This window comes from Callionymus lyra, chromosome 5 (assembly GCF_982586985.1).
Source record: "Callionymus lyra chromosome 5, fCalLyr1.hap1.1, whole genome shotgun sequence".
Lineage (NCBI taxonomy): Eukaryota > Metazoa > Chordata > Actinopteri > Syngnathiformes > Callionymidae > Callionymus > Callionymus lyra.
Window position 1 is genome coordinate 35980245 of NC_141822.1, and position 20508 is coordinate 36000752.

Here is a 20508-nt window from a genome sequence, read left to right on the forward strand (position 1 = left end):
CATGTGATTTACATTAATGTCTTGAATTGTTGTCCTATTCACATGTGAGTTATGTTCATCTCAACATTTGTACATTATCAGCGTGTCTGATTCATGGTCATTTTGAGCTAACAAGGCTACAGAAGGACAATATTGTTGACATGACTTTAATGATCATTCTAGATAATCACAATTATTTCCCTATATCTTGCGCAACATACGGAAAAGCCCCCCGAGCGGCCGCTGTGAGATCCAGGCGTTTTTTCTGTGACGTCTTTCTTCCACAACAAGAAGACCAAGGGCTGACAATGCCAGTCGCTTCATTTTTGTGACGTTATCCATCTTTTCTTTTTTTTTATCTTTAGTTCCACAGGTGAAAACACCGACCGTTCTCGACTAGTCTCAAAGCATTTACGGTTTTCACTTGAGCGGCTGCAGCGTGACCAGCTGTAATGGGGGAGAGTTACGTCTCACACAAGCGCAAAACGTACATTTTTGCCAACTCTTTGGTGTGTTCCGAGGCATTTTTTTCGAGGGACGTGGGCAGACTACGTCAGACCACACAGGACAGCCCGATGGCGTCTGACAACAAACAGTCGGTGTGGTGTGCCCAGGCCTTTAGCCTGTGACACTAATGTGTGAGAAGTGACCGTCTCAGAGTCCTGTAAATCCACACACTAAGGATAATCTACTGGTTCACGATGGAGATACTTAACTGGTCACTGAAGGCCATTGACAGAGTGTTTTCAACACATCGTGCTGGTTCTGGTGAAGGGGACCTTCATGTCCGGCTGAACCCTGGACAGTTGGGAAGAATGGAAAGTCTTGTGCTTTGCTCCGTTGGATGTGAAGGATGTCGAGGACTTTGGGATCTGTTTCTGAAAACAAGGAATTTCGCAGCCGTGCATACCGGCGCGAGGGAGGACAACACAACGTCTTGGAGTGCTGTGGTCAGGATATGTTCTGACATCTCCAAAATTCGCGAGAACGTGGCAGGGATGCGAGCTGACATAGACAAAATTTGTGAGGATATGGCGAAGATCAGCACTGAGAACGTTGCAGAAGAAAGAGATCAATAAAAGAAAAATGTCTCTCACTCCATCCAACATATAAAAAGTGGACTGGACATTTAACTATCTGTTGACCAATTGTGATTTTGTGACTGTCTACTGTTGTAACATGTTATGACATAGAGTCATACGTAACAAGAATCTGTGACGCCAAAGTGAAACAAGCTGATATAAGATGATTATATCTATGATTTCATGTCTTTACTACTACTACTACTACTGCCACTATTTTGAGAGTACTTGGGGCTGGACTAGATAAGCTTTCGCTTAACCCGCTTTCCCTTTCAAGACATGCATGTAATATGTGAATTACTATGAAATTTTATGTTGATGATTTTAAACCTTGCCATGCCAGAAATAATTAATATTCATTCATTTACTGTTATAATTACTTTTCTGGTGCCAAATGTTAGATACACACCTGTGTGAGAGTTTGTGGAGGCACAATAATAGGTCAGCATCTTGGCATTCAGGAACATGGAAAGAATTTCTCAGAAAATGCATTCTTAGATTGGTAGGCTCTCATTCCTCTAATGGCCCTTTTCAAACGGCTCGTCACAGCCCTTCCATACTTGACTGTACTTTCCAAGCTCTGGTTCCAAGCATTCCTTCTGAATACATTTGGTCAGAGAGTGACGTTACTGAAGAGTCATCAGTGTGCCTTCTAACAGAAGAAGCAACTACAATTTTAAGGAGGACGGTATGTTCCGTGGATGTGAACTATTTGTGTCTGGTAAGTAAACCATTGCTTTGAAGTGTAAGAGGGCTGTGTTAAAGCCTCTACAAGTACAATAAACACACGTATGGATACCATTGTTGTTCTTGTGGTATCTTTTAATGATCATTCATAAAAGCTGTCAAAGTCTCAAAACTTGATTGACATCCGAGATCTGCATTACATAAAACAAAACACTCACCCTCCTTGTTACTTAAAGGCATGTATATATTGTTGAAAAACGAATGCAGAGAAGGAGAGATATAAAAATATGTAAACTGTTATGATTTTTTATCTGTTTAACCGAAGTGTAAATGTTGACCCCCCTACTTTCAATATTTTTCAGCACAAATGTAACAAGAACTTGCATTTTAAAAACATTTTAAAACAATTAAATTGAGAATAATCGATATTGAACGATATGAGAAAATATATTATATTGTGATATTTTTTGTTGCTTTTGTTGTTGAAAGGTTATTACACTGCAAACAGACTACTTCGGGAACTATACGGCAAGATTGTTGATCAATTCCCCACTGAATAAGATTTATATATATAATAATCCTAGCAAACTTACTTCCTGACACACACCACCTTAGCATTTTTACACAAGTAATGGTGCGTTCAAAACTGCCAAACCTAGCCCAATAGATTAGGTAAAAGGGTCACCTTTTTCTCTCTCTGGCAATATATGTCACAAGTGGGATGGGGAAGAGTTTTACTATCATGCCCAGAATGCGTGACCCAGAATAAACTTTGAGAAGAATACAAAAGCTTGGCAGATTAAAATGTTTCAACTTGTGCATTCCAGCATTTTTTTAGAATGACCTCCTGCAACAGATCAAAGAGTCAAAATCTGTATGAAAGCATCCATACCCAACGTCTCTTGGGAAAATTACTCAAGAGCAGATGAAAGGATTGCAATAACATTTTCAGGAAAGGTTGATCATTTAACAAAGAACAGAAGACATTTTGTGTTTCTGATAACTATTGGGATCAATCATGTTTAGTCTTTGCTCCTACTGTACTCTCGCACCAGTAACTTCTGCCAATAACTGCCTCATTGACCTCATTGCTCAGCCTGAACTCACCAAAGCACCACAGTCATCTGTGACAGTCGGGCGTCTTAATTAATCGGAGGGCACAGACCAGGATCTGTTCTAGTGTTAAAATGATGAGTCTCGAGTTAATGTAACTATTTCAAGACATATGAAATGTGTTAAAATAGCTGCTCTCTGGAGTAAAACTGATTTGTTTTCTCACACAAGACTTACTTCACAGTACTAACCTGCAGAGCAAGTAATGACAACCTTTTGATGGTAAGAATCAACTTTTATTTAAATGGTTTTATGTCTTATTTTGGGAAAAACTAGTCTTATTTGACTCAATGATGAGCTTGATTCAGATGAAAAACAAAGAGAAACCAAAATCTTTAATGTAATTCTGTTTGTAATCTAACCCAATTGATAGATTTTTTTAAAACGTTTACAAGCAATTCATTTTTGTCTTTCAGTATCTTGAAATAAGACATTTCTTATCCTGACTTGTCAAACAGAATGAATTAAATTCATTATAAATAGATAAATGTTTTCAACAGGACTTGTATTTCAGTTTTGGCAGCTTGTACTATATTTAATTCTCAAAAAGACACACTAAAAACATCCGAAATACTTCTGAGAAATGGTCAAGGTTGTGGGGGAAGAATATTGTCCCAAACAAATTTTAATATTTTTGTTGTAATGTTTTTTTCTATTTCTCAGCAACATCAATTTTGCAACAGTGATGCTGAGCTGTTCACCACTTTGAATCCTGCCTCCGCCCCAACTCTGCCCCTACCACTCCTCTTTGTAAGTGAAACACAACTCAAGCAGGGCCAAGGGAGGCCTGGTCCTACAATTATAGAAATCTTAAGTAAGAAAGTAAGTAATGGTTATTTGTAAGTAATGGAAATGCGGAATTAATACATGATCACAGGCCACAAATATGAGATTCAATCACTTAACTCATCACCCTAGTTACCAAAGTCCCAGTCTGTACCCACAGTAACCCATCAACTTTATTGGCTAGGAATCTTGCTAATCACCAGCTCTCCTCCTTTAATAACACACTAAACTAGAGTCTATAAAACAAAAAGGAAATCCAAGTGTGTGTGTATTTTTTTATCTACAGAAATTTGAGTGCACCGCTGGATTATCACACGTCCCAGATGGGCCTCCGTCATTGGTCTGAGGCCATCTGGGCCGCAGCTAGAGGCACTTCATTATAGCATACTGAACGGGCATAATGAAATAGGCGCGACGGAATGTATTAACTTACACAGCACAGTAATCTGCTCCACAATCTGCACACTGGCTTCTGGCCGCCTTTACTGTGGGTCAGTGGAACAGCAGACAGTTGGCAGGGGAAGCCTGCATGTGTCAAAGTTGTTTGAGCATTATATCAATGATGCTGCTGTGTAACATGTGAGAACACTGCAAAGTTTACGGATAAATCCTGAGATCAAAATATTGCAGATCCACTTTCCCTGATTTTTTTGTCAAGGTCGATGAAGATGGAAGCTGATTGATTGTATAATGGGAGAGGATTTTCTTTGGCAAAACAAAACTCTCTGACCATTTTATTTATATACAACTTAAACATCCCTCAGTCCCACCTTGATGACCTAATAAATCCTTAACCTCTTTGTTGTTTTCTTCAACACTGTCAGTTCAACTCTGTCTCCTTTTTCTATGTGTCCAAACAACTCTCCTCCTTATCATTGTCAAAAAACTTCTACACATGGACATGGACTCATCTCCAATTTTGTCCTTCATACTACCTTTCAATAAAGACTTTCATCTACCACTCTGGCTCTTGTAGCTCTGTCAAACCTTTGTGAATAAAAGTGTGATGTCTAAGATTTCATTACATTGAAAGAGAGCAAGGGAGTTTCTCTTGATAAATGGTTGCAATGAATGGTGCTTCATTATATGTTATTCAAACTGAGAAAAAACTGGGTCACAAAGCGCTTTAACAAACAAAACAAAATTCAATAAAGTATATACTTTAAAGGTCAAGATAATACTGAGAACAGGAGTGCCAAAAAGACCAAGGAAAAGCCTGAACAAATAAAAACCATCTTAAGATGTTTCTTGAAGGAGTTAGTAGACTCCATCAAGCACAAAGAGAGAGGAAGATTGTTCCAAAGCTTAGGAGCAACAGCCTGGAAGGATTTCTCTACTCTGGTCCTGAACCGTGTGCGTGGAAACATCAGTAGATTTTGATCCACAGACCTCAGAGCCTGAGCTAGGGTGTAAAGCTGGATCAGATCACTGATGTAAGGAGGAGCGTGACCATAAATAGCTCTGAAAGTAAGAACCAGAATTTTAAAGTTGATCCTGAAAGAAACTGGAAGCCACTGAAGAGTTTTAAGGATCGGATGTGAGTTCTTCTACTTGAGCGGGTCAGAATTCTCGCTGCAGAGGTCTGTATCAACTGCAGGTGAGAAAGCTCCTTCTTGTTAAGAAATGAAAACAAACTGTTACAATAGTCCAGGCGAGAAGACACAAACACATAGATTACAAGCTCCAGATCATGTTGTGACAACATTTTCCTAAGTTTAGAGATTTTTCTCAGTTGAAGGAAACAATTTCTGGTCAGTTTTCTGCAGTGTTGAACTAGAGACATGTCTTTGTCAAATACAACACCCAGGTTTCTCAGGCTCAGTTTGACAGACTGACCTAAGTCACCCAAGTACTGACTCAACCTTGGAACCTTATCATCAGGAGCAATCACCAGAGTTTCAGTTTTGTCCACATTTAGCTTCAAAGTGTTTTCACTCAGCCATTGTTTGATTTCTGGCAAACAATTGACTAAGCTGTTCAGCCTCTGGGGCTCAGTTGGATCAAAAGAGCAGTTGTCAGATGTCATCAGCAAAAATGTGATAAGAAACATCTGGAAATCTCTGAATGATTTTAACCAGTGGAATCAAGTACAGCAAAAACAATAAAGGACCCAGAACAGAACCTTGAGGGACTCCACACAATAGATCTGCCGATTCAGACCTCATTAGATTGGCAGATACACTAAAACTGCGCCCAGAAAGATAAGATGAGAACCATTGTAACACAAACCCAGACAGTCCCACTTCAACCCTCAGTCTTCTTAGCAGGATCTGGTGATCAACTGTGTCAAAGGCTGAGGACAGATCCAAGAGAACCAGAACAGTGAATTGACCCGAGTCAGCAGACATCATGATATCACTGGACACTTTCAGTAAAGCTGTGTCTGTAGAGTGATGTTTACGGAAGCCAGACTGAAACTTCTCATGGATGTCGCTCTGATCCAGAAACAAAGACAGCTGCTCAGACACCACCTTCTCCAAGATCTTGAACAAGAAAGGGAGCTTAGAAATAGGCCTGAAATGACTGGGGTCAGTCGGGTCTAAGCCTAGCTTTTTGAGCAAAGGCTCCACAATGGCATGTTTAAATGCATTGGGAAAAACCCCTGTGGAAAGGGAGAGGCTCACCATATTGGTAACCCAGGGCCCAATTACATAAAACAGTAACAGGAGGTCAAGGGTGTTACATATGCAATGGTATAATGACCACTATAATGACAGCTGTCAAAAAAACAATTATCACCTCAGTCTGACAAAGATTCTGTGTTACATAGAATGAAAACATGAATACTTGAGAGAAATTCGAATTTAGTCAAATTGAGTTTTTCCATTTCTGCATTTCCACCACACAGTTCCAGCCTTACTTGATTCAACTCGCAGTGAACAGGGCCATCATATCAAAGTGTGTAAAACAGCTCACATCACTTTTACCGTCCACATGATAATAAAAATAATCTTCTGATTAAATTAAATTTACAAAAATACCCATGAAGGCTGTGTTTGTGTTTGAGATGGTTCCAATTTCGCAACGTTGTCGCCGCAATTTACAATTGACAGTCAACAAAGCCTTAGTGGTGGGATTTTTCCCACTTACACGAATGCACAGTGGGTTGTAAATGTCAGGATTCATCTGTACGTTTTGTAGCAGCTTACCCTCTAATGTTAGTGGGATGTCCATGGTGTGAAGGAGGGAAGAGATGTATGAGAGGGTTTTTTTCCATGAGCCTTTTTATACGACACTCTAAGTTTTGATAAATAAACCTACTTTTTTCAGTACTGACTTAATTCTTACTTCAATACATAATGCTGTCTGGAGAAATCCAGTGAAATCAAGTTGCATAAATATATGGATATTTTATGTAAAACTGGACAGTACATTTTTAACCCTAAATCACCCTTAAAGTTCTGTGTGGACACATGAAACAAAAAATCACCTTACAATATTATTTAAAAATAGCAGTGCAACACAGCAAACTGTTTACAATTGGCATAATGTGCAAAAACCGATGCCGGAGCTTATGCCAGTGGGACTAGGGAGTCCTCGCTTTTGAAATTTTCCAAGGCTTCCTCAGTGATGGAAAGGGTTTCTGGAATAAAGAGTACAGTCCCTTAAGTACACAGGTCATTAAAACAACATTATACATGGTAGTTTGAGCTGCATACCTATTATGTCATTTCAAGCAGAGCAAGGAGTTAGCGTTGATTTCTAACTAGCTAACCCATGCCTATGAGGCAACAATATATCTTTTACATTATCTGAGTATAATGTTTTGTTGAATGGAGTTAAGAAACAAAAAAAACATGCCATTGTCCAGTGATACTTGTGCGCCTTAACTCCGCAACCTCCCAGTACATCTTTTTATAACTGGTTGCTCCATCTAACTCCCCCTGGAGGCGTTCATCAACAACAAAACCACAACCACAGAACATATTTACTTGCGGATATACTCCAAGTGCTTCTTCTCACCTTTTTTTTTGACGGATTTGTTGTCAGTGACGTCACTCTCTCACCAATCAGTGGCAAGCAGTTGGTTGACGTTACCATTTTAGCACTAGCACAGTGGTCAGTAAATATTGCTAGCTTTAACTATGGTTAGCTCACCATAAATTCACCAATCAAAAAAAATAACAATGACTTCTTCCCTGAAAGAGCGTTAAGTCCTAGATAAAACATTTATTATTGAATTTAAAATTTCATATTTTACATTTAGTATAATTTAGATGCCAGTGAGCCAAAGAACTGAAGGCTCAAATATACATCGTGTGGATGCACTTTGACACATCAAAAGTGATGTAACATGGCTGTTTCATGTCAACATCAGACACCCTTGTCTAGGCAACCTGACCAAAGGTGATCAGACACCAGACTGTGTCCCAAGAGCATTTGCAGACAGTTCTGTCCTTTTGATCCATAGCCACCTTGTTGCTTTCTCTGTCCTTGTTTGAGTGTGAGGCTTCTCTAGGCAGGGTGGAATATGATGGTCTTGTTAAAGGCTATTGCTGAAGATAATGGCCATGGCTATGCTATTAGAAACTGCTTAAAACAATTGGTCGTGGTGAAAGTATCCTTCTCAAAGGGCTTTTGGGCAGCTGTTGAGGATGTTTTTACAGGGGGCCCAAGGCATGGATGTTGGTTGGGCTTGGTAGGACGTCATATATACAGCTTGGACTTGGAACCTGATGTTATGGAAGAATGGTTCAAGCAGTAGAATCTTTCGTTGCAGAACCTTCCCCCATTTAGACAGCTCCTTGTGGGCCCAATTCCGCCATACTTCTGGCTCTTTCATCTTCAAAACCTGCCAAAACTTTCTCACCATAGCGAATGAACCTCCTCCATCTTACCCTGTTCTCTGTATCCCTCTCTCTCACACCAATCAATTTCATGTCCTCTTTCACTACATCCATAAACCTTCTCTTTGCACTTCCTCTAGACCAGGGGTCGGGAACCTTTTTGACTCAGAGAGCCATGAAAGCAAAATATTTGGAAATTTATTTCAGTGAGAGCCATATAAATAATATTCAGATGTAAGAATCTGTGCTTGACACAAATTCAAGCCCTTTTCCTTTGTTCATCAAAATCAACAAAGAATTCAGACGGGTTCATCCCTTTCCATGCCTCCATTTCAATATGTCCATCATATTTAAATGAAGCACAAGACTAAAATTTCTCCATTTCTGTGATCATGAAAAACAAAAACAAATGAAAACATGAATTCAAACTAACAGTTTATATTTGTTAATTTTAAACATGTCTGATATGAATCACACAAGTGGATTAATTACATTTCAGATTAAGTTTAACGAGAATAAAACTGTTCATCAGTAACTTCACATCAACATCGCTTTGTCTGATCGTCTCTGACGTCATTAGAATGTGTGTCTCACCTGCACCTGTTTAACGTGTTTGTGTTTCTGCGTATTCTTATTATATTCGTGAGATAAAGGTAATTTACAAATAGTCATCATGTGATGGTGTATTAATGCAAGTGTGTTTTAAGGACCGCGATCACAAAAGGAAAACCAGCATTTGTTGCGCTTTCATTGAAACCTGCAGCTTAACTTTGATGGACCTGACGTCATGTTTCTGTGACTCTCGTAGAGAAGAACCTGAAGCGATCAAACGCGCATTATTTTGTTCGATATATTATTTAAAAAAAACAAGCTTATAATTCTATATCGTTTTTCTGAATTGCGTAAAATGACTCTCGCACGTTTTGCTCTTTTTATTCTCGATTCATATGATCTTTTCCGTGCGTTCACTGGAAGAGGCAGGAGCTCTGATTGGCTGCTGTGCATGTCAATCAAATTTTCAACCAATCGGCACAATAACCATTTGATTGACATGCACAGCAGCCAATCAGAGCTCTCTTTACTATTTTCTTATATCATATTTTATTAAATCACGCGATCTACTCGCAACAGCTTCGCGATCGACCGGTCGATCTGCGAGCCAGATGCAATCATCAAAAGAGCCACACCTGGCTCGCGAGCCATAGGTTTCCGACCCCTGCTCTAGACCGTGGGTCGGCAAGCTTTTACACTCAAAGAGCCGTATGGACCCGCTTCATACAGTTAATGAAACACTGGGAGCAGCAAAACTGTTTTGACTTCAAAAATAAAATATGATTTGCTAGTGTATATGCTATTACTATATACACTATAAACAAATGGTAAAAGTTCAAACGTCACAAACTTCACTCATGTTCTACTCACCCTCATGTCTACTCACCCCTCATGTCTACTACTAGAAAATGAGTGAAGTTTGAATTTTGAATATTATTCTAAGCATTAACAATGTTTTGTACTGTATTTTTTATTTCAGTGTGTCCTATAGGACTGACTCATGTTTGTTTATAACTATATTTTTATGCAAAGCATTTTGTGACTCTGAGAGGATATACAGTATATCCATCTTAACCAGGTCTTTCTTATCAGCTTTGTTGTACACAGATTCTTATTTTGAGAGAACGTTGTAAAACAATTAATTTAGTTAACGATTACCCCATTTGATTCTCAACTGCTGGCTCGGGACCCAAAAGTGGGGGCAAGGTGAATTTTCCTGGTAAAAAAAATACATATGTTTTTATCTATTATAACTACAATTAGACCGCAACATGCATTGCTGTGATTTTTACACATTTAATTTAATACAGTTCAGTTCAGTTCAGTTCAGTTCAGTTCAGTTCAGTTCAGTTCAGTTCAGTTCGGTTCAGTTCGGTTCAGTCCATTTTTTTCCTGATGTAGGACAGACTAGTTATCATAATCATTTTTTTAATTTCTGATCAACTTAAAATTGTATTGTTGAACAAACTACAGTAAAATACTGTAAGATTTGTTGTGCATGTTCCTTTAAGACCGAGACAGGTGAGGGTGGGGGAGCTCATGTTAGGTTAGGTTAGGTTTATTGATCCCTCAGGAGGCCTAAGAACAAGAACAAAGAGAAATAAAGAGAAAGAACAAGATGATACAATCTAAGTCTAAAGATAAAGATAAAGAACATAGATCAAAGAAAAATAACAAAGACAAAGGATACAAAGATTAACATAGAACAGAACATCATGATACTTTTACTTCACTCCTGCCCCCAAACTCTCAAAATTAGTTTTGCACCTGGGAAGGAGGATTCGTGCTCTCATTCTGCTTCTCTGCTCACTGATGGCAGTGCTGACTGTCATCGTCCATGATGGACAGTAGTTTGTCCAGTGATCTCCTCTCAGCAACTGTCACCAGTGAGTCCAGCTTCATGCCAACCACAGAGCCAGCCTTTCTGATCAATCTGTCCAACCTGTTGACACTCCTCTTGGACACGTTCCCACCCCAACTCACCACAGCATAGAACAGGACACTGGCCACTACAGACTGGTAGAACATGCAGAGGAGCTTCTTGCAAATGATAAATGATCGAAGCCTCTTCAGAAAGTACAGTCTACTCTGAACCTTCTTATATACATGGTCTGTGTTGCAGGACCAGTCCAGTTTACTGTCCAGCCACACACCGAGGTACTTATAGTTATCAACTATCTCCACCTCGTCGCCTCTGATGGACACTGGACGTGGCTTTGTCCTGGACCTCCCGAAGTCCAAGACCAGCTCCTTGGTCTTTGAGGTGTTCAGCTGCAAGTGGTTCCTCTCACTCCAGTCCACAAAGTCACGTATTAGACTCCTATACACGTCTTCGCTGTTGTCCCTGATGCATCCAACAATGGCAGTGTCGTCAGCATACTTCTGGACGAGACTCAGCTAGGAGTTGTAGCAGAAGTCTGAAGTGTGGATGGTGAAGAGGAGAGGGGCCAGTACTATCCCCTGAGGTGCTCCTTTACTGCACATCACAGTGTCAGACGTAATGTCCTTCAGCCTGACATACTGTCATGGATCAGTAAGATAATCCGTAATCCAGGAGACCAGACCAGGGTCCACATGCATCTGTGACAATTTGTCCTGGAGATGCACACGGTGTAGGCACAAGCCTTAGCGACAGTGCTGTGTGAAGTTACGTCTTTTGCCGTAAAACCTTTGTTGTCAAATAAAAGGTAGAGTTCATGAGAGAGCTGCTCATTTTTCATGCATCACTGGAAAAAACTATATGAAACATTAATATTAAATATCCACATTATACCAATACTTGTTTTCAAAAAACTCAGTGAGCCACATCAGAGGGCTGAGGGGTTGCCGACCCCTGCTCTAGACCTGCTGCCTGTCAGTTCCAACCTCAGCATCCTTCTACCAATATACTCACTATCCCTCCTCTGTACATGACCAAACCATTTCATTCTGGCCTCTCTGACCTTGTCTCCAAAACATCCAACATGTTTTGTTCCTCTGACTCATTTCTGATTCTATTCATCTTCATCACTCCCAAAAAAACCTCAACATCTTCATCTCTGCACCTCCAGCTCTACTTCCTGCCTTTTCCTTAGTGCCACAGTCTCTAGACCATACAGTACAGTAAGAGAAGGGCAGCCTCTCAGGTACCCCAGTAGTATTCGATGGATGCTTTTTGAACATGGAGAGAATCGTCTTATATACTCAAGAGAGGATCTGCTGTCACTGAAGTCAGGGCCTGGAGATCATCATAATATCCCGATGGAACTTTTGCGCTGCTATCATGGATGCAAAGCCGGTAAGAGAATAAAGGTTAAGCTAACAGACAAAGTGGGATGTCACAGACCACCGATCCCCACGATCACGATGGGGAACGTCTATTCATTGAAAAAACAAGATCGACTGTCCTCAACAACCGGCAGATCTACCAAGAGAGCAGCTTGTTGATCTTCACAGAGATGTGGCTCACTCAGCTGACAACAAACACTAACGTGGACATGTCTGGCTTCACCACCGTAAGATCCGACAGAGACACACACACTTGCAGGAAAACACAGAGCAGGAGGGCTCATCATGTGTGTAAATAAGCACTGTTGAAGCCTGGAACACGTTACTGGGAAGAAAGACTTGTGTTGTCAGGATTAAGAACTGTTGGCTGTCAGCCTGCCGCCATACTATATACCACGCAAGTTCAGGCACATGATCGCACCGTGTGTTTACATTCCTCCGAGTGCCGCGACTCCATCTGCCTGTGAGAAGATTCAGACAGTGACAGCTAGACTATAGACTCTGATTTTATCATCATCTCTGGAGAATTTAATCATGCCAACATGAATTCTACACCACCTACTTTCAACCAGGCGGTGGATTGTCCCACCAGGAATAATAGACTTGACCTTCTGTATACAGACTTGAAGGATGTGTACAGAGCCAAACCTTTTCCTCCACTTGGGATTATTGTTATAACCTGGTCCATCTACAGTCACAGTACACCCCTCTGGTGCAGAGACAGACTGTGACCACTAAGACAATCAGGAAGTGAACACCAGCTGTGGAGGACGCCATCAGAGACTGCTTTGACACCACAGACTGGGATGTGCTCCTGAAGTTTCATGGTGAGAACATCGAGGGTCAAACACACTGTTTAAGTGCTAAGACTGTCCACTGTTACCCTAAAAATAAACTGTGAGTAACAAAGAAGGTCAATGATGTCTTTAACAGGAAGAAGGTGGCTTTCAGGAGCAGAGACAGAGACGCCATGAAGTCACCACAGCAGGAGGTAAAGTGATGATGGGGGAGCTGGGGAAAGTACGAACCCTGTTGAAGACTTCCTGCATTGTTCCAGTCCAGAAAAAGATCCGGCCGAGCAAGTTGAACGATTACAGACCGGTGGCACTGACTTCGCAGTTGATGAAGACACTGGAACGGCTGGTCCTCAAACATCTCAGGCCACAAGTCCAGCACACACAAGAACCCCAGCCCACGGTTGGTGTCGAAGATGCCATGCTTCACCTCCTGCATCGGATCCTGTTCCTGCATCCTGTGCCTTTAACACCATCCAGCCCACTCTGATACAGGACACACTGACACAGATGCATGTGGATCCTGGTCTGGTATCCTGGATTTCGGACAATCTCACTGATTGACCACAGTATGTCAGGCTGAAGGACATCACGTCTGACACTGTGGTGAGCAGTACAGGAGCACCTCAGGGGACAGTACAGGCTCCTCTTCTCTTCACCATCTACAATTCAGACTTTAATACAACTCAAAGCTGAGTCTCGTCCAGAAGTATGCTGACGACTCTGCCATTGTTGGAAGACCTATAAAGGGATCAATAAAGTGTATCTATCTATGTTTCTATCTATTAGTCCTCACTCCTCCTCCAGCCAGCTGTAATCATGCCCCACTTTGTTTACACAACGAGTCCCTTAGAGGTGAAGCCTTCCAGGATTGATAACGCTCAATGACAAACCTTGATAGTTGACCGATCACAGCAGACTAGGTGTGGTTATGGTAAACAGGATTTTATGCCCAGAAGAACGAATCATTTCAAATGGCGGGGCTTAAGCACATTTTCTGATGTAAATATTTAAGTTAAAAGTGAGTTTTGTACAGACAGAAATATACTGATTACAATATAGGTCCAATATCTATTTAAGATGCATTTATTTTTAACACATTATTTACCCTTTAGGATAATTTAATAACTTAAAAACGTTTTTCATTTATCTGTTTAGGAATCTGATACAATGTCTGTTCAATGTCTGCCATTCATAAATTCATTATCCTCAAAATAAAAAGATATCTATAATAAAATAATAAAAATTTTTATTTTAGAAAATTTTAAAGTGTATTTGAAATGAACAGTTATAGCAGACATGTTAGATCAGATGGAACTGCTTCTTCAGAGCTTACAGAGGTGATATGCTAACAACAGAACAACAACTAACAAATCAAGAGTCAAATAAACTCAAATAAATTAAGTAATCAATTGAGTTTCCTTTATTTACTTTCAAAAGTTGTGGTTAAAAACATTTTCCATCTTGTGCCAAGTGTAGCTATTGCAACATTTAAGCTTCACTGAAAGACTAAGAAAATGTTGATTATTTTTAAATGTTTCAATGAAACATCTTACTGTATTAGTTTAACAATCTCATGAGAAAGAAAGACTTTGACCACTCTCAATGTTGCATTCAGGTCAAGTCATTTCAAAACATACTATACCAACACAACTTGAAAAAGCCTTTCAAAAGACAGCTTACCTGAAAACCATTATTTATTCTTCTTATCTTATTCGCACAACCTGTCCCATACAAAAGTTTAAAGTCAAATGATTTATTTATTTGTCTACATACAGGGGAATCAAACTCAACATGCTTCATGCACAAACATCCGTCTGCATTCAACAAATTCCCTCTCATCTCCATGTTCCAGATTAATTGTTGACATTTATAATCTCTGCTTTCTAAAGAACATCCGTTGAACAGTATCATGGGTCAGGATGGATCCTTCTAAGGGTCTTTATATGGGTCTTCATGAGCTCTGTCAAAATGCAAATAATCCAACTGTCAATGTGAATCACTCAATGCATGTTTCTGTTATTATAGATAAAAATAACACCTTTAAGTCACTTTTGACAAAAGTAAACATTCGTATTTTTAAAAATGTATTTTCAAACATTTACATGTTCTGGCTGTAAGTAATCTTGATTTTTTTTTGTCAGGGAACTTAAATAGTATCGAACCAAATGTTTGATAGCAATACATGGACAACGTGTGTGAAATAGTGACTTTTAGATCTGCCCTCTGACCTTGAGTTTGACAATGAACCTCTAGCACTGGACCCACTTTGAAGACGCACCAGAAGAGATACGAACAACATTACGATCAGTAAAGTCTTGGAAAAGATGTTATAGAAAGGTTTGAGGTGTTACGTGGTTCGCTCTTGCAGATCAGCCCACATCCTCAAGGGGGCGCTGGACCAGAGTTCCAGGTCAGACAATATGCAGTCAATAAATATATTTTATTCAGCTTTTTGGTTATATGTATTATTAATGATTTCATTTTATAACAGTAATACAGTACTAACTTCACCTTTAATTATCGTTATTGCTCTACATTGTGGCTCTTTTAACCTTCATCTGGATTGACATCTTTTCAAAAGAATGAGACTTTTGTCAATATAAATATGAAAAACTCAAAAAGAGAACGTCGAGGAATTAGTAAGTGCTCTTTTATAATAACTACATAATGACTCACGCTTCAAAAAGTTCTCACCCACAGAAGAACTAGTCTAAGCGAGGGATGAAAGTGTGACTCACGTGAAGACGAAGAAGAGAGAGCTGGATCCCACCAGCAGGCAGGCGGCCGTGCTCACCGGGATGAAGGCGCTCACTCTTAGCGCTGTCGAGCCGCTGCTGCCGCTGCTGCCGGGCATCCTGCCGCTGCTGTCACCGCTCGCAGCTCAGCGAGGGAAGCAACTCTCTGTGGAGGTGGGACTGAGAGAGGCTTTCTGGGACATGGACGCTGGTCAGGCCGATGGGAGGGGCGATGTCTGGTCACCGTGAACCCCCGCTGTCCTCACATCTGCCCACTTCATGTCAGGCACACACCTTAACTATATACGTATATATATATATACATGTCATGTAGACAAATAAATAAATCATTTGACTTTAAACTTTTGTATGGGACAGGTTGTGCGAATAAGATAAGAAGAATAAATAATGGTTTTCAGGTAAGCTGGTAGGCTTTTTCAAGTTGTGTTGGTATAGTATGTTTTGAAATGACTTGACCTGAATGCAACATTGAGAGTGGTCAAAGTCGTTCTGTCTCATGAGATTGTTAAACTAATAAAGTAAGAGGTTTCATTGAAACATTTAAAAATAATCAACATTTTCTTAGTCTTTCAGTGAAGCTTAAATGCTGCATTAGCTACACTTGGCACGAGATAGAAAATGTTTTTAACCACAACTTTGAAAAGTAAATAAAGGAACTTAAATTGATTACATTATTTATTTGAGTTTATTTGACTTGTTGTTGTTCTGTTGTTAGCATATCACCTCTGTAAGCTCTGAAGAAGCATTTCCATCTGATCTAACATGTCTGCTAAAACTGTTCATTTCAAATACACTTTAAAATTTTCTAAAATAAAAAATGTTATATATACTGTATATATATATATGGATGGTTAATAACATTTTGTATTAAGTAAACTTTCACATTATATTAAGGTAAGTGACCCCCCACCGCCCCTAACAAAATGTATTTGCCTAACCCTAACATAAACTCTACAAACATGTTACATTTCTTGTTGGAATAACAGGCGTCAACATCCAAATCACTCCTTGTAGGACAGTGACAGGCTCGGCTGGGTTGGGCTTCAGCTGCTGTATAAAATCCAGAGGCTGAGCATGTGTGTGTTTTGTCACAAGGATACCGAAGGTACAGGATGGATGCAGAGGAGTTGATTGAGTCCATCATCAGAGCGTTGATGTTTCTGGGGGGGATCCTGGGAAACAACTGGCTGGTTGTCCGCTCTTTACCTCAGCAGAAGTCCCTGCTCCGCACCAACGATGTTCTTCTGATCAACCTGGCCGTGTCAAACCTCATCACAAACTACCTGGTGGACCTCCCCGATACCATTGCGGACTTTGCTGGTCGCTGGTTTCTGGGCAAGACCTTCTGTGGAGTCTTCCGCTTCAGCGCTGACCTCTCAGAGACCAGCAGCATCTACACCACCTTCTTGATCTGTGTCTTCTGGCACCAGAAGCTGGTGGGCTCACTCAAACAAGGCGGGGCGGCGGTGCAGATGGACAGCTTGTCTCTGGTGGGTGGCCTGGTGGCCAGCAGCTGGACCGTGGCATTGGTCTTCAGCATCCCACATTTCTTTTTTGTGGAGGTGTTGGCTACCAATGACAGTAATGAGGACTGTATTGACGTCTTTCCCAACTACATCACTCATCAGACCTATGAGATCTTGTACCTCAGTCTTGCTAACGCGCTCCCAGCCGCAGGGATGTTGTTCACCAGCATCCAAATCGTCTTCAGTCTTCTGCGGAACAGACGACGCATTCACAGTCATCACCCCGACCAGGAAGGGAATAAAGTTATGGAGACCAAAAGAAACAAAATTGCTGTCGTTTCTAATGTCCCAGCTGATGGTGACATCTACATCGGAGAAGCTGCTTCAGGCCAAAGCTACTCTCCTCCTCCTCGCTCGCAGTCTAATCAAGGAGACATCATTCGATCTTCAAGCCTGGGCCAGGGGCCAGGCAGGTCAAATCAAAGTTCCAACAATCTTATGAGGGCAGCAAAGAGTGTGGTAGCTGTGGCCAGCGTGTTCCTCATCTGCTGGCTGACTCATCTGCTCCTGCGCATCACCAACAACTTCCACAACTCATCCATCATGGTGGAAATCGCCAGCTACATTGCTGCCTCCTACACCTGTATCATCCCCTACATTTTCCTGCATGGGCTTAAAAAGATGTCGTGCTCCTGCCAAAGCTAGAAGGTTGCAAAGCCTGTTTTCCTTTTTCTCTTCACCAAACACTTAAGATAAGAAACCATAAAATGTTCAGACGATAATTACTCAATGTACCTAAGAAAAAACCCTTTTAACATTTACATTGACTGACTAAGGAGTTTGAGGCAACTATAGAGCTTTCAGGAGCTTATCAACAATAAAAGAATTTCTAAAATCTTCGTTGGCACTTAACTGTTTTTAATAAGAGCCCATAAAACCTGATTGAAAACTTGGAAAAATGCATCCTGGACAAAAATGATGTCAAGTGATGAATGACAGTCTCGCAAAAATTGTAAAATGCCCTGTCGATGTCAGAGGTGAGATCCTTCCCCAAGTGCTGGAGTTAAAGCATCTTTGAGCTTTGTTCACAGGTTACAAAAGGATGGAGCTGAAGCTTCCTCTATCATGTGGTCTCCGTATCGATCTCTCGGGCCAGAGACAGAGCTCAGCCAAAAGACATAGCTCTCATTTTAATGGCGGATGTATGTTTCTACTCTCATCTATGGTCACAAACTTTGGGTAGTGGCAAAAAAAAAAGGTTACCGATACAAGCGGTCGAAATTAGTTTTCTCCACAATAGATCAGTCATTCATGTGGAAAGACTCCTGTTTGAACTGGGAACACCTCTGTGTTATTGGAGAGGAGCTGAAACAGGTTTCTGGTGAAGAAAGTCTGGACCTATTTGCTGCCCCCACAACCTGACCTTGGATATGAAGCTGAATATATTCATTTTAAATATATCTGAGCAATCAATAGACAGGTAAAGTTGTAGAAATAATTTGAATCATGAAAGATGATTTGAAAATCTCTAAACGTGTCTTCAAATGTAGGGAGACAATCTGGGAATTAAATCCAAGCAAATTAATTTGGAAGTCTGGTGGGAAAAGCTGCCACTTACGTTTAGAGTAATTATTGACTTTTTCCAGGAGGCAAATATGGAAGATAATTATCTTAATTAAAACATCACTTAAACAATTACAGTCCTCCAATGACACCACAGTGGAAACCCAGAGTTGAAATCAGCTGAAGAGAACTCAGAGAGTGTAGACATCCACCAAGCAGCTCAATTAAATCCCTTTAGCCAATATTTATGCCTGTGTCTTTAGAATTGAAGAAGTTTTCACAGTATTTTAAATATATCATTAATGAGCTCAAATTGACAGAAGGTTGCAGTATTGGAAATCACCCACATAGAGACACAGTAGACATGTAGAATCATTGTATTCCAGAGTTTGAGAGATCAGGGTAGGGGGAGGGAAGATGTACCTGCATGGATAGATAGATAAAAACTTTATACGAAGAGCTCAGGGACACACATTAGGTTTAGCTTGTGTCAAATCTGAGGTCCAGGTGCTAAATCTGGTTACCAGTGGAGCTACCTATGAATATAAATGAAGGTGATATGGACTGTTCCAAAATAGATGTTAGAAACATATAAATAATTGGCTAATGGGAAGACATGTATTTTTGTGCTCCTAACTAAACTCTCTTGTTATTTACAGTGTTGGACAGGATAATTTAAATTAGTAATTGGTTACAGTTACTAGATACTTCTTTCAAAGGTAACTTAGTTAATTTACATTACTTATTACTTTTAAAGTCACTTTTTGTAAGATGGGGATAAAGGCAAATTTGACAAGAGTATGGAGCAGTGTAAGTTTGGATGCTAAGACTAAACAAACTTGATCGCACACAAGTCCTTTTTTCTGTATGATTCATTAGATAAGCCCATCAAATAAAAAACAACAAAACTGAACAGCACTGTATAATTTATATATATATATAAAAGTAATAAATTATAAATTATAAACAATTTAAACTAAATAAAATAATTTATAAAATAAAATAAGTGCAGACAACAGTGAACCACACTGTTAACTAAGCTTATCACTTCATTAGCAGTTCGTTTTTTCACTTAATTTAGCCAATTAAAAGGAAAAGTAGGCATATGTGTTCATTCCGTAACCACCATAGCAATCCCATCGTCTTCAAGTCTTTACGCCATCATTCACGTGTGACAAAGAGATGCAGAGAAAGTTAAAAATGTTCTTCCTTTCATGCCCGTACACGCATTGTTGATTTATTTGATCAAATAAAGTTTCATTAATTCAGCAGCTCCAGAATATGTTACAAAGAGATAGAACACAGAGGTCTAAAATATACTGAAACATGTATAAAAAGGAAAAAAAAAATAGAATAAAACTAAAATAAAATAAAAAAAAATTAAAAAAGATATATAAAACCTTAAAAAGAATGGGATGAGTCTGCGTCATGTGTGCTGCAGGTTGAAGAGTCTGATGGCATGGGGGAGGAATGATCTCCTCAGTCTTTCAGTGGAGCAGGACATTGACAGCAGTCTGTCACTGAAGCTGCTCCTCTGTTGGTCTATGGTGCTGTGAAGAGGATGCTGTGGATTGTCTATGATGGACAGGAGCCTGTTGAGTGTGCGTTGCTCAGCTATGGATGTCAGACTGTCCAGTTCTGTGCCTACAAAAGAGCCTGCCTTCCTTATTAAT

At 40.1% G+C, this 20508-nt stretch overlaps 2 protein-coding genes across 2 annotated transcripts in view; one reads left to right on the plus strand and one right to left on the minus strand.

Moving 5' to 3' along the window:
* The window catches only part of LOC148080487 (palmitoyltransferase ZDHHC8B-like), a 34419-nt gene extending 18510 nt beyond the window's left edge, over positions 1 to 15909 (minus strand). The window contains exon 1 of the mRNA XM_087792209.1: positions 15789 to 15909. Coding sequence (XP_087648335.1) covers positions 15789 to 15904 — 116 coding nt within the window. The 5' untranslated portion in view covers positions 15905 to 15909. The remainder of the gene's footprint in view (positions 1 to 15788) is intronic.
* Positions 15910 to 16918: 1009 nt separating this feature from the next.
* Positions 16919 to 17977, plus strand: ora5 (olfactory receptor class A related 5). The gene has a single exon (XM_087792402.1). It carries the CDS (start codon positions 16919 to 16921, stop codon positions 17975 to 17977), a length of 1059 nt encoding a protein of 352 aa, XP_087648528.1.
* Positions 17978 to 20508: the final 2531 nt, after the last annotated feature.

What these genes read in the sequence shown, in the direction of transcription:
- ora5 (XM_087792402.1), top strand. Translation starts at nt 16,919, where the DNA reads ATGGATGCAGAGGAGTTGATTGAGTCCATCATCAGAGCGTTGATGTTT.